The sequence below is a fragment of the Cavia porcellus genome, unplaced genomic scaffold (assembly GCF_034190915.1).
Source record: "Cavia porcellus strain 051 isolate PalLab524CR breed Dunkin Hartley unplaced genomic scaffold, mCavPor4.1 scaffold_6, whole genome shotgun sequence".
Lineage (NCBI taxonomy): Eukaryota > Metazoa > Chordata > Mammalia > Rodentia > Caviidae > Cavia > Cavia porcellus.
Window position 1 is genome coordinate 57756059 of NW_026947489.1, and position 14820 is coordinate 57770878.

A 14820-nucleotide genomic window follows, 5' to 3' on the forward strand; every position below is an offset into this window, starting at 1 on the left:
TACATACGAATTAACAAAGTTGAATCAAGAAGACATAAATTTCTAAATAAATCAGTATCAATGAAATTAAAGATATAATTAAAAACAGACCAACAGGGGCTGGAGATTTAGCTCAGTGGCATAAGCGCCTGCCTTGCAAGCAGGCAGTCGTGAGTTCGATCCCCGGTACTGATAAAAAGGAAAAAGACAAAAAAAAAAAAAAAACCCAAAAACAAAAACAGACCAACAAAGAAAAGTCCAGGTCCCTGACAGATTCACTGTTGAATTCTTCAAAAAAAATTTAGAGAACCTAACACTACGACCTCTCAAACTCTTTGATGAAGTTGAAAGGGAAACAATACTTCTAAATTCATTCCTGGAAGTCAGCATTACATGGAGACCAAAACGGAGGACTCACACTAAGAAAATTACAGGCCAATTTTCCTAGTGAATATAGATGTAAAAATCCTCAGTAAGATACTGGCCAACAGACTGCAGCAAATCGTCAAGAAGAGTCCACCAGACTTCCAGGAGAACATGGCGGACAAATAGCAGCCACGGAGGCTCTCTGAGGTTACCAGTTTAGAATCCAGGAGCGGTGCCGTGTGAGGAGTCCTACGCGAGGGGAGATGTACCCTGCTGACCCAGGAACAAACAAGCTGAGAGAAACCAACTGGAAATGTAATCCTGATGCTTTAACAGGAACAGATAAAATCTCAGTGCGGAAGCTGGATCCCGCACCATTGGAAGTCGCAATTTCCTGCTGCCCATACTGCGTCCCAATCCGCATGGCAGGGAGAGAGACATGCGAAAGCTCTGAGAGCTGGAATTGACGAACCAAACGGCATTGAGAGTGGGACTGGCAGGGAGCCCTGCATCAACCTGCGGTGAGTGAGAGAAATGGGGACCCTTTCATAGACTAGGAGGCTCCAGCAGAGGACATTCTGGGAACTAGCAGACTAGCCAGAACAGGGCCCTGCAGTGACTTTAGTTGCATATTCCCTTCTCAAGCGGGAGTGGTGGGGAGCGCTTGGCCTGGTGACGCCACAGACTAAGATCCAGTAGGCTAGCCCAAATGAGGTCCCTGTGCCTGGTGGTGCACCCTAGCTGTGAAGCTTTCAGTAGGTTGACCTGGAGGGGCGGGCCCAGCAGAGACTGCCCAGGTCTGTGTCTCCTAGTACACTGCAGTGGGCGGGAACACCTAGCCCGTGAATTCAAACAAACTGTAACAGACAAAGAGGAAAAAAAAAAAACACTGGGCCTCCTACATACGCTTGTATGGAAGGAACAAAAAGTATGGGAAAAGGGAGCAACAAGAAATGGTCCTCAGTCCCCAATCCTGAGAACACTGATCCAGGAAAGGAAAATGCAAAAGAGAATGAAGACAGAAAACATGCAATATCAGACACGGCACCAATAGACATAAAGCGGTATCTCCAGAGCCTCATAGACGAGTTCAAAAATGAAGTATTTAATGAAATAAAGCAAGAAATAAGTAGAATAGTTAGAGAAATGCTAAGCACTGCCCAAGAAAAAAACAGATGGTGGAATGGAAGAACAGAAAAAAAAGGGGAGAATTGTTTGATGGAGAAAATAGAGAAAACATAGAATACATGAAGCAGGTTAAAAGAGATTACCAGGAAACTAAAAACTATTGAAAGCTGGCATAACAGCTTGAAAGAAACTAAGGATAGATTATCAGAACTGGAAGACAGATTTGTGAGGGAGCATGAAATGAAAAACTTCTTTAAAATGTTAACAAGAAAACAAACAGCAATAATACAAAGACTAGAAGATGATAAGAGGATCTATAACTTAAGAATTAAGAACATAAAAGAAGAAGTAGGGACACAAACAAATGAACTACTAAAGCTATTCACAGAAATAATCCAGGAGAATTTCCCTAATTTAGCAAAAGGTAAAGATACTCAGATGTATGAGGCATACAGGACCCCAGCCACCTACAACCCAAACAGAGCTACACCCAGGCATATAATAATCAAAATTCCAGAAATCCAATATAAGAACAGAATATTAAAAGCCGTCAAAGACAAGAAACAGATCACTTACAAGGGAACACCCATCAGAATTACAGCAGACTTCTCGGCACAAACTATCAAATCACGAAGAGCGTGGGGGGGGGGGAATAATTCAAGCTTTGAAAGATAATAACCTCCAGAAAAATGGCAGCTAACTAGAGGATCAGGCGGAGAGTCTCTCCGGAGAAATCATATTAAAAGCTAGAATATCACAACATGGAGAGGGCCAGACAAATGGATAACGATTCTTATTAACCAAGACAGTGCAGCTGGAGGATTTAAAGTCGTGCTGAGACTGTGAAGGCTGAAAACGGGAGGATGCAAATCATGCGCCTTTAAATCAACAGTTTAACCCATGGACGCAACAGGAAAAGCTGTGTTGGCTTTTGACTGCCCAGCTACACCAGAGGAGATTGTGAAAGACTCTCGAGCTCCAAAGCCAAACGCTGCTCCACACTGTGCTGGGAGGGCACACCGCGCGGGTTTCTGACCCTTCCACACCGTACCGGGAGTGCACGCAGCGCGGATTTCTGACCACTCTGCACTGTACCAGGCGCTGCGCAGATTTCTGACCGTTCTGTGCTGTACCGGGAGTGCACGCTGCGCGGATCTCTGACCGATCCGTGCTGTGCCGGGAACGTGGGAAAGGTGGGCAGCGTGGACCCTGGTGAGTACTGGAGACCCTGTGACTGCCAGGGTTGGCCAGAGAACATCTTGGAACGGGACAGTGCCCACCACCACGGGGACATCAATAACACAGAGTCTGGTGGCAGCCATTTTACAGTTGGGCAGAACCTACAGCTCAGTGGCGTCACTGAGCCCCCTGTAGGGAGGGCTAGTGGAAGGCATCTTGGAATTGGGCAGAGCCTGAGTACGTGTTGGCTTCAGCCTCATACAGAGAACTGGTGGGAGACATCTTGAGTTTGGGCAGTTCTGCTGTGCTGGTGCTCCTGACACAGAGAGGTCTGGAAGAGAACAGCTGAGATTTGGGCAGGACCCTGTGCCATAGTGACATTAGTCAGCTGCTTCTGGTTCAAAGAGAACTGGCAGGAGATACTGGGGCTAACCCAAGCCTCTGCTTGGGGCCCAATGAGCGGATACAAAATAGTCACAACTCAGTGACAACCAGAAAGTACAGCCTAATTTAGGAACTAACTGGCACAGAGGCTAGAGACTAGCCTGTACTGCACCTGCATCCCAGTCTACCCCAGATAACAGTAAATTGGGGAGGACAGCAAAAACTCAAGCCAGCACGCTTCTGAAAGGCCCTAAGCAATTCGGAGAGGGCCAGAGAACTCCAGGACAGTCTGAAAGAAACCAGAAACATGACAAGAGATAAAAAAAAAAAAAATCTCTAGCTGCCCAACAGGAGAAAATAAGCCCAGGAGAACTAAACACTGAAGAGAACAAGCACAGTAACCATCCACTACTCGACACAGCATCAGCCGAAATTAAAAAGTACCTACATGATCTCATAGAGGAATTTAAAGCTGTACTCCTGATCCAAGTGAGGCAAGATATAAAGAGATTAATTAAAGAAATGACAAGCCCCGCCCAAGAGAACACAGATGGAAGAACTGAGGAAATCAGAAAAGAAAGAGAAGCATCTGAAGAAGAATTTAAGCGTAACCTAGAATACATGAAACAGATCCAAAGAGAATATCAGGAAACTAAAAACTCCATTGAACATTGGCAAAATGCCTTGACAGAAACTAAAGACAGCCTTCTGAAACTTGAAGAGAGATTTAGGACATATGAACGTGAAAGAAAAAGCCTCTTAAAAATAACAAGGAACCAGAAAGAAGCAATTCTAAAACTGGAAGATGACAAAAAGATACATAACCTAAGAATAAAGAATGTGAGTGAGGAAGCAGGAACATCCAAAAATGAAATACAAAAAATATTCACAGAGATATTAAAGCAAAATTTCCCATGTATAGCAAAAAGAAAGGATATCCAGATAAAAGAAGCATACAGAACACCAGCTACCTACAACCAAAACAGATCTACGCCTAGACATATAATAATCGAGATCCCAGAAATCCACCAAAAAAACAGAATATTAAAAGCAGCCAGAGAAAAGATGCAGGTTACCTATAACGGGAAATCTATCAAAATAACAGCAGACTTATCAACACAAACTCTTAAGTCAAGAAGGGAGTGGGGAGAAATATTCCAACTCCTGAAAGAAAAAAATATGCAACCAAAGTTCATATATCCATCAAAACTCTCTCTAAAAATTAATGAAGAAATAAGATACTTTCAAGACAAGGAGGAACTGTGGGAGTTCGTGGCCACCAATCCAACCCTACAGAGAGCGCTGAAGGACATTACAGAGAAAGAGAGGAAGAGATACCAGGATTCCAGCAACAGTGGCAGAGAGGCCTCAGTGAACGGGGCAGACAATGGAATGAGGGAATAAGGTGGACAAATTATAGCAGAAAAGTGGAGTAGCAGACATGAGGCAGGGACGGTAAGCTAGTCTTTAGTATAGACAGCTCTGAAACTATATTTAAAAAAAAAAAGCAGAGGTCATTGCTAATGGTGTATAATGATTTAAAAGACACAGTAGCCCTAGTGCCATATTTAGATTGAATTTAATTTGTTCTGGTCTGTCCGCTTATGTCAGATTTGAGGACACAGACATCTTGACCCAAAAATAGCAGGCTATGCCATGGTAACTATCCTTACTTTCCTATTAACTTAAACTGAAATCCTATAATACTTACATTGTCTTACTATGACTGATCTTAATTGAATCTGAATCGTAAGACTATGGGTTGGCCATGGCTGATTTTATTTGAAATTGGTATGCTTGTCAGTATCAACCCTAAAAGTAGAGGCAACTACTCTGAGGATGACAAGTTATAAAGAATATCCATACTGGTATTAATTAGTAACAGCTTCCAAACCCTACAATGCTGCCAAAGTTAAGTTTTTATAAAAATAGGTGATACTATATTTAACTATAATAAGCCAGTGTGGTGGTCAAATCTATTGAAAATAACAAGAGGAAACATAATAACTATGGAAGATCATCTATATTGTGGTCTTAAATGTTTTATCCATTGCATGTTTTTCTAGGAAATTGTTTTGCTGTCTTGCTATGACTTGGTAATCCCTATAACACAGAGAGGATAGATATATATGTAGAAATTCACACATGGGTTCTTTTTTTCTTTTTAATTATTTATGGGAACAGATTATATAATGTAAGATGTAATGAACAGATACTCTGAGGAAGAGACACTAAGAAACCCGAGGCTAATTTAGTAGCATTATGATAGAAATTCTAGCAATACTAATGTTTGCTGATTAGAGTGACATTGGACTGGTTTCTTGAGTTCAATTTCAGCATATGTAGAGATGGGGACAGCTATCACAAAGAGAAGGAGAGATGAGTTGGTAGTTACTATTGTCTTCCCTAATTTGGTACTTGAGGACCTAAAAAGTCTTCAATGATTTGATTAGTTCTATAATATACACTAAGTATATAAGGTGGATGAAGAAGGGGACAACTATTTGTAAAAAACTAGAGACAGTTAGATAGACAATCAAGATCTCCAGTGGGCTTCCTATGAAATCTGTATTTCTTTAAATTGTTTTTTTAACTGCTATGTTCTGTTTTGATATGTTTAATCTTACCCTCTTTGAGAAGTAAAACAAATGTGTAGGACTGATAACCATGTTACTGAGCTCTTGTTCGATCATAGAGCAGAAGGGTTTGTAGTGTCACTTTATGAATGTCATTCTAAATGCTTTAATTCCATAACATGAACAGCTACTTCTAAGATGACAATGTGAAACTTATCAACCAGCAATTTCTTACCGTTTGTTTTTCTGTAAGTTTGTATCATTTCTACCCTTTTTAAAAATCTCCATGTATTCTTTTGTTTTCTTTTCTTTAAATAAAAAATTAAAAAAAATAAGTATACACGAAAGATAATAACCTCCAGCCAAGATTGATATATCCTGCACAACTGTTCCTAGAAATTGATGGAAAAACAAGGTGCTTCCAGGATAAAGAGCAACTAGGGGAATTTGCAACCACCAATTCAACTCTACAGAGAATACTGCAGGATATTCTAAAAATGAAAAATACCAAGATTCCAGAAAGAGTGGCAGAGAGGCCACAATGAATGGAGCAGAAAGCGAAATGAAGAAGACAAACTGACAACTAGTGACAGAAAAAGAGCTCAACAGAAATGAGGCAGAGAAGGTTGGATGGTAGGAACAGCCATTTTGGAGAAAACAAGACATCATAATAGGTAGTGCTGATTTAATATACTCTTGTTTTGAAGTCCCATCAAGCTTTTGTTCTTCTGTCTCCATCGGTTTTAATGTGTTGTATCTTGTTGGATTTTATTATATGTGATAATATAAACAAAAACTTTTATAGACAAGGAGATTATACAGAAACCATTGTTCACTTTCTGTTAGTTGATGCTAAATACCCTGTAATACTGTCATTCTCTTGAACAGTTTTACATTGTCTTGATATGTTTGATGCTACAGTATACAAAGTTATACCCAAAGATTTTAAGGGAAGAGACACTATGGTAACTACTATTATGTTGAGATTATCTTGTGGTAAAACACTATTTTGCTTAAATGGGCTATGTTTTGACCTGCACTGTTTTGTTGTTATGCCCTCTTTTTTTTTTATCTCAATCTCCTTTTTATTATCTACTTTTTCATTTTTATCCTTTTAATTAAGGGAAAAATAAATAAAAAATAGCAGGATATATCACAGTAACCCACTTTGATTTCCTATTAACTTGATTTCAAACTCTGTATTGCTCTCACCATCTTGTTTTCAGTGATTTTCCTCTATTCTGTTATGCTTGATAGTACCAAGTTTGAAAGTATAGGTAACAACTATGAAGACAATAAGATTCATTGTGACGCCCATTCTGGTTGACTATTATCTTCTTTTGAAGTTCTCTAATGTCTCCAATGTTTTGGTTTTATTGGTCTTATTCTTTACTGTTTTGTTCAATTTTATTATAACTGATGATATAGGCAATTCTTTTTAAGATAACAAGAGGCATTATGGTAACCATTGTTGATCACCTTGTATTTTGTTTTTACATTATGTATTATGTCCAGCCTTTTGATTTGACTGACTCTGTCCTGGTATGTCACATTTGGTTTTACTTCTTCAAAAAAAAAAGTAATAAGAACTGTGGGAGTAATAAAGCGCAAGATGTGTAATTGTCATTGTACGGAAGAAGGGAGGGGAGAGTTCTCTGGGGGATATAACTGCATGTATGTCTGAGTGTGTAGGATGGATAACCATATTGCTGAGTTTTGTTGGATCATTGAACAAAACTGTTTGCAGTCTCACTGTTTGAAGGTCCCCTCTGTATGCTTTAATTTTGTAACTTCAACAACTATTTCTAAGATGACAATATGTAATTAACTAGTGATTTCCTATTTATTTTTTCTGAAATTCTGTATAACTTGTACCCTTTTTCTGTTTTTTTTTCTCCTTAAATAAAATTTAAAAAAAAAAAAAAAAAAAAGAGTCTACACCATGGCCAAGTGGGATTCATCCTAGCGATGGAGGGATGGTTCAACATAACTAACTCAATAAACATAATGCACCACATTAACAGCTAAGTGCAAAGATCACATGATCATCTCAATAGATGCAGAAAAAGCTTATGACAAAGTCCAGCACCCATTCATGATAAAAAAAAAAAAAGAAAAATAATTGGAATAGATGGTCTCTGCTTCAATCTGATAAAGGTCATCTATGACAAACCAATAGCCAACATCATACTAAATGCACAAAAATTGAAAGCTTTCACTCTAAAATCAGGAGCAAGACAAGGATGTCCACCGTCTCCACTCTTATTCAACACAGTCCTGCAAACTTTAGCCAGAGCAATTAGACAAGAGAAAGAAATAAAAGGCATAAAGATAGGAAAGGAATCTGTTAAATTATTGTTATTTGCAGATGATGATATTCTGCACAGAGAAGACCCCCAAAATACCACTGAAAGAACTAGATTTAATAAGCAAATTCAGGAGTATAGCTGGATACAAAGTCAACACTCAAAAATCAATAGCTTTCCTGTACACAAACAATAAACTCACTGAGAGAAATTAGAGAAACAACACCTTTCACAACAGCATCCAAAAAAAAAAAAAAAAAAAAGCAATGAAATACCTAGCAATCAATCTAACAAAGGATGTAATGACCTGTACTTTGAAAACTACGCTACACTGATAAAGGAGATTAAAGAAGATATTAGAGGGCTGGGGATTTAGCTCAGCGGCATAAGCACCTGCCTTGCAAGCAGTCAGTCATGAGTTCGATCCCTGGTACCGATAAAAAGGAAAAAGCCAAAAAAAAAAAAAAATGATATTAGAAAATAGAGATACAACACTGCTCTTGAGTAGGAAGAACCAACATAGTGAAAATGGCCATACTTCCAAACCTGTTATACACATTTAGGCAATCCCAATCAAAATTCCAATAGCATATCTCACAGAATTAGAGAAAACAATCCTAAAATTCATCTGGAACCAGAAGAGACCTAGATTAGCAAAGGTAATCCTGGACAACAAAGACAAGATGGAGCATCACAATCCCTGACTTGAAATTATACTATAAAGCTACTGTGACAAAAACAGCATGGTACTGGAAAAAAAAAAATCCAAAGATTTGTGGAACAGATTAGAAGATGCAGAAACAACTCCAGACCTACTAATCCACTTTATCTTTGACAAATTGCCAAACACATTCACTTTAATAAACAGTGCTGGAAAAACTGGCTCTGTACATGCTGAAGATTAAAATTGGACCCGTATCTTTTACCATGCACTAAGGTAAATTTAGAATGGATCAAAGACCTAAATATTAAAGCAAAAACATTAAATCTGCTGGAAGATTGAATAGATAAAACTCTTGAAGACACTGGTGTTAGGCAGAGGCTCTATGAATGTTTGTTTGTTTTGTCTTTTTGAGACAGGTCTTGCTATGCAGTTCAGGTTGGCCTTGAGCTGATTTTGTAGCCCAGGTTGGTCTTGAACTCCCCAAGATCCTCCTGCCTCAAACTCCTGAGTGCTGAGATTACAGGCATGAGCCACCACGCCTGGCAAAGGCTTTATGAATGAAACCCTGATGAAAAAGACTTCCAGAAAGATAGCAGAGTGGTGAGCATCAGAAAAAGAATCCAAATTTTGGTGTCCAGATCCTGGGATATAGCAGCAAAGAGAAAGAGAAGGAGAGAGGTGGGTTCCAGGGACACAGGAAGGATTTGATCTGAGACTTGAAGCCTGTGGGCTTCAGAGAGAAAGAATTTAGGAATCCAGCAAAAGAAAGAAAATCAGGGACAGCAGCCCCGCCACATGGGGAGAGGCAGGGAGGCAGCCACACAGCCTCCGGGGTGCAGCTGGTGGGTCCAGGAGAAGCCTAGGGCCAGGGTCTGTGCAGGATGGGAGGGTGGAGAACCCTGCACACTGTGCAGGCCTCCTGCTGCGGGGCTCAGGGACGCATCAGGCTTTCTTCCAACCCTCAGGGTCTCATCAAAGAAAAGGAACAAAAAAGCAAAGAGAACAGCAATAAGAGAAACTAACTTAACAACAGCAAAGACAGGGAAACAAAAGCTGAGAGAGGGACGTGGAGCCAGGGGCACAGGAGTGCCAGTCTCTGTATTTTCTGGAGCCTCAGCTTACTCTGATCAGTTGTGTGAAACACAGGAGGAAGAGGTGACGCTGGAGGAGCTGAGGCTCAGAAGCCGCTGCTCATCAGATGAGCAAAAGCCAAGACTCAGCCACACACACAACGATGCTAAGAAAAAGAGCAAAATGCCACTTCTCCAGTGGACGCACACACTCCACAAGCACAGGCCGTGGAGCGCAGCAAAGTCGTGCTGGGCCAGATCAGCAGTGCTCTTAGGAGCGTCCGCGAGGAGGGAGCAGGCAGAGCTGTCCTCTTGGGTGAGCTGCAAGCAGGCAAGAGGAAGCCACGGTCCCTGTGACAGACAGGCTCGCTTTGAAGAGCCATTTCCTCCGGCTTGGTCCTGTGGGCATGTGGCCAGGCAGCAAGTCATGGAAGGAGCTCATATCTAGGCTGAGCAGGGAGACGGGGCACAAGGGCCCTTCAGAGGTGCTCCTGCCAGCCTCCTGCGGCACTCTGCTAGGGCCTGAACCATATCCTGGCAGCTCTTTGCAGACTCAATCAGAGACTGGACCGCACCCAGGAGAAACAAGCAGAGCCCAGAGCCCTGCCACATCCTGTATGGAGCTGGGGGCCGGTGGGTAGAGGAGCAGGTTTCTGCAGTGACAAAAAGAGCAGCGGCTGCTGCCTGTAGTGAGGATGTGGGACGCTGTCCCCACCCTGGGGAACTGCAGGTTGGACTTGGGGCTCCCAAGAGGACAAGGGGGCTCCTGGTATGGCCCGGTGCAGTGAAGAGGAGGAAGGCACAAGTGATGCTGGGCGCACATACCAGAGGCGCTGTGTCCCTACACCCTGCACCCCTCCCCGAACAGCCGATGTACACGGAGGCCCCGCCGAGAAGGAAGCAATGCTGGTGCATCCTGTGGCTGGACAAAGTTGGGGCAGGGACCTCTGGAGCCCCAGAGGGCAGCCAGCAGAACCTGAGGACCCGAACATGCAAGGACAGAGAAGACATCATGAGCCAGATCAGGAAAGCCGTGCGAGAGGGCTGCATGGAAACGTGTCCACATGATGGGGTGCCCACCGGGGCGGGTGGTGGCAGGGAGCACCCGCCCACCACCCAGGAGGGCGCAGGAGACCGGCTTGTTTGCTACCCTGCAGGGAGCACCTGCTTGGTCCTCCCCAGCCTGCGGTGAGGGACCCTCCCACTCTGCCACACGAGGGTCTTGGCCCGCAGAACAGAGGGTGGAGAGGATTTGAAAGGCGGTGGTCAGTACAGTCACCTGAAAGTTAAGTGCTGGGTCCCTGAGGTCTAGGCTCAGGGCCAGGGGCCCACTGGAGAGGGGGAGGTGGCTGCGAAAAGCAGGTGGGGAAGGGCCCAAGCCCCAGCCCAAGCTGAGACAGAGCTGCACCGTGGCGGGGGTGGAGCAGTGCACTGCCCTCACCCTTGCTGTCCTCACTGCCTTCTGCCTGGCACAGGCCGGTGCTGCCCCCCCCCCCCCCAGCTCCCTGTGCTCCTAGCGCTCCTTCAGGCATTTCCTGCCCGGGTGCTGGCTGGACCTTCCTCGTGGCCAAGGCCCCGCACATATGCCCTCATCCAGGCAAGCAGTGGCCCTGCCTCTGTGCCAGGTGCTTGTCACCTCCAGACCTTCACTTGGACAGGTCTGTCTGCAGCTACCGAGATGGCACCTCGCTCACCTCGCTTTGTCTGCTGCTACTTCAATGGAAGACAAGCCCTGGACACCAGGTCCAGGTGCCCGCAAGCCTTCTGTGTAATAAAAATGCTAAGTGCGAGGTCCAAGTGCAGGCACCGGGCAATGCGGGAGGCCTGGTTGTTCCCGCCTTACCTGCAGGCACCCCAGGTGGGCACCAGGGTCCTGTCCCCGCACCGTTTGCTCCTGCGGGATGAACTACCCAGGTTTGTCTTCCCCTGCTTCACTTCCTAGTCCGCCCTTCTGTGCACCGACAGGGCATGAGAGCTGGCACCCACTGCAAGAGTGAGTGTCCAGGCCGCAGCACCTCCCAGATCTGGTCTCTGGCCACCAAGCTTGACGGTGTCTGATGGGGAAGGCAGAACGGGGCCTTGCTGAGGACCTGCAGACACATCTGAGGACAAGAGTACGGCACAAAACGCACGACAGAAGGGCCCACTGCTGCAGTGCGGGCAGAAGCCCTGACCCAGGACTGCTCAGAAACGGGAGGGTGGATTCTGCGAGTTTCAGTTCTCAGGGTTCCTTTCGATTAAATGTTAAGTATGTTCAGTCTGACACGAAAAAAGTCTTTACCACACAGAGCAAAGTCTAGAAGGCAGTTTGAAAAAGATAATAGTCAAGCCAGGTGCAGGGGCATATTCCTGTGGTCCTAGCATTCAGGAGGCTGAGGCAGGCAGCTCACTTGAGCCCAGGAGTTCGATACCAGCCTGGGTGATACGGTGAGGGCCCGTTTCAAGAGAGACAAGAGGAGTAAGTTTACCGGTCAAATGATGATGGGCCTGTGAACAAAGAAGGGAGACACAAGAATGTTTTCATCTGCCATAAAGCCCTAAAAATACCCTTTCTTCTCCATGGTTGCACCTCTCATCTAGAAGAAAAACAGGTGGGTTCTGTCCAGGGGGCGTGCGCGACTGCCAGTGAGGGCCAGCAGCCCCCAGCTACAGCCCAGCCTAAGTGGAACAGAAGGACCCAGAGGCAGCTTTATAGATGTAAAATATTTTATTTGTAAATGGTGATCTTCTAAATCTGTGTCCACAAATTCCAAAACCCATAACACTCTGTATACTTCAAAAAATTCAATTTCTGTCAACATTAGATACTATTATACAGAACAGAAAACAACAAAAACCCGGTAAGACAAATACTGGTAGGATGTCAGAATATTGTACAAGAGAAGAAAAATACTCAAACAAATTTCATACAGCTATTTATCAAGAGAAAAATATATACAATTGATTTATTCTGTAAGATAAAAATACATCATGCCATATACATTACAAGTTTCGAACTGCGTCACTGAATGTACCAACAGTTTACAGCCCACTCGAATTGTGCACACGAAACTTCATTTATACTTAGCCTCGGAAGTGTCAGTACCAGAATTTAAAGTACAAAATAAAAAGCTAGCCTGGTTCAAAATGCTGATTAAGTTTCTACAAGCAAACACAAAACAGTGTGTTTATTAAAGAAATGTAAACAAACAGTTCATACAAACACATTTTAAAATTACATCTTCGAAAAACCCTATTGCCAGTCCTGCAGCCTTGAGCATAATCACATCTCTTTGTTTCCTTTTCCAAATGTCTGAGTTAAATAGAAGGCTAAGGAGTTAGGATAAGTTCCTGCTACATGATTCTATTATGTGTACATGATTCTTTGTGGTCTGAACAAAATTCTAATCAAAACTATTTTTGCTGAAGAAAAAATTCAGCCTCCATTTGGGTGTACTTTTAAGCAGTTATTCACAGTTATCACAAATTGTAAGCACAAAAAAACCTGACTGAAGAAGTAGGGATGCAACAATATAATATGAAAAAATTAGTTTAAATTACCAAAACAGCTATAAAAGTTGTAGTCAGCATACAGTCTGTTCTGTCCGAAGTTAGGTGTATAAAACAAGTAGTAATAGACGGTAGTTTCCCAAACCCCCAAACACTCCAGGTTGGAACTGTGGTTGTTACATAATTATAAGGGCATAGTTAATAACACAAAGTTATATTGTAACATCCCTATGACGGTTTATAAGCACCCAGCCGCTGCAGAGCCTGGTAGCATTTGGTCAATAACTATTTTTATACTGTATTTTTTCTCAAAATATTTACATATTTGTACAAAGTAACAGGGTTTGTTAGTTCTGCAGGTAACAGCAGCAGCTTGGCTTTCTTCTAACTTTTATTTAAAAATAGCTTCATTCACTTATTCAATAATAAATACAAAAGGTTTCTCTTATTTTACAGAAATCAAAAACTACAATAAACTGACTCATGGAATCAAGTATTTAAGAGTATTTTAGTGCAAGTTATTATCCCTTAGCTCTATCCCTAAGGAAGTCATCTCCGTACATTCCTTGTTCAGTGGCGTCCACGAATTTCACCTAGAGGGCCTGCCCCTTAGTAGGCGTGGCCAGCACTCTGGACATCCCCTTCGCTGGTGATTTCAGTCTTACATTCATAAGGAAGGCCCCTGCCTGGGGCAGGGCAGCCGTCGGCTTTGCCCCCGTAAAGTCTCTCCTTAGTGAGATAACGAACAGAACGAAACAAACCCACCCGCAGGGAAACAAGGGGGAAAGGGAAGAGAGAAAAGAAAGCATGAAAGCAAAGTGCTGGATGTCTGTGACTGTTCACCCTCAGCACCAAGACCGCTGGCCAGCAGCTCTGTACGGTCCCTAGCCACGCAGGCTGAGGGGCCCACTCCAGGAGCTGTTCCACCACAGCCAGACAACAGAAAACAAAAGTAGCTTTCTGATGGTGTTGAGTCGCCTTTTCCTGGGGACAAGCCGCCCGCCGAGACAGCAAGGAATGGTCAGTTCATCCACTTCCGGCAGTTCACCGCTCCGCAGTGGCATGGAATCTTGTGCTGGTCATCTTCAAAGTCGAACTTATAGTCATAGCAGAGCTGCCCGGGCAAAGACACAGCGTGAGATGCGGTACAGGGAGAGGGCCTTTCTCTCTCCCGCCATCTCCTGTGGCGTTCAGAGCCAGCAAGCACAGCAAGCCTTGAGGAAAGGAGCAGCCGTGCTGTAGCCCCAGGAGCCGCAGACACAGCAGAGATGACAGCTCCCTGCTTCCACAGGGTGGCCACACTCAGCCAAAGGCAACTAGAAAGGGGGAACTACTGAAGGGAAGGTGGGGACAGACCCCAGCCCCAGAAGGCTGCGCCACCCCTTGACCAGTGAGCGGCACCAGCCCTGTGGGGTGGAAGGAGTCTGCCACACCACAGACATCTGAAGGACGCTGCTCACCAGGGGTTACCAAAGTACTTCCGGCAGCTCAGACCACTGGCTGAGGTGGCACAAGTTTCCCAGCTTGAGTCTTGCTGTCCCCCCAGGCCAGGGACCCCAGTGATTTCCCGGCCATTCCTATCTCGAGTGCCCTAGGACTCAATCTGGAAAGATGGTCTGTACTGAGCAGTGTTCACTGCTCAGCTCCTCCCAACAGTGACACTGCCACCTGGCAGAGCA

General features: G+C 43.9%; 1 protein-coding gene across 21 annotated transcripts in view; it reads right to left on the reverse strand.

Annotated features, from left to right (window-relative positions):
* Positions 1–12340: 12340 nt before the first annotated feature.
* Kmt2c (lysine methyltransferase 2C) overlaps positions 12341–14820 on the reverse strand; it is a 239306-nt gene continuing 236826 nt past the window's right edge. For all 21 annotated transcript variants that reach the window (XM_063250791.1, XM_063250795.1, XM_063250781.1 and 18 more), the window contains one exon: positions 12341–14255. In XM_063250791.1, the coding sequence (XP_063106861.1) occupies positions 14163–14255 (93 nt within the window). In that variant the 3' untranslated portion in view covers positions 12341–14162. The remainder of the gene's footprint in view (positions 14256–14820) is intronic.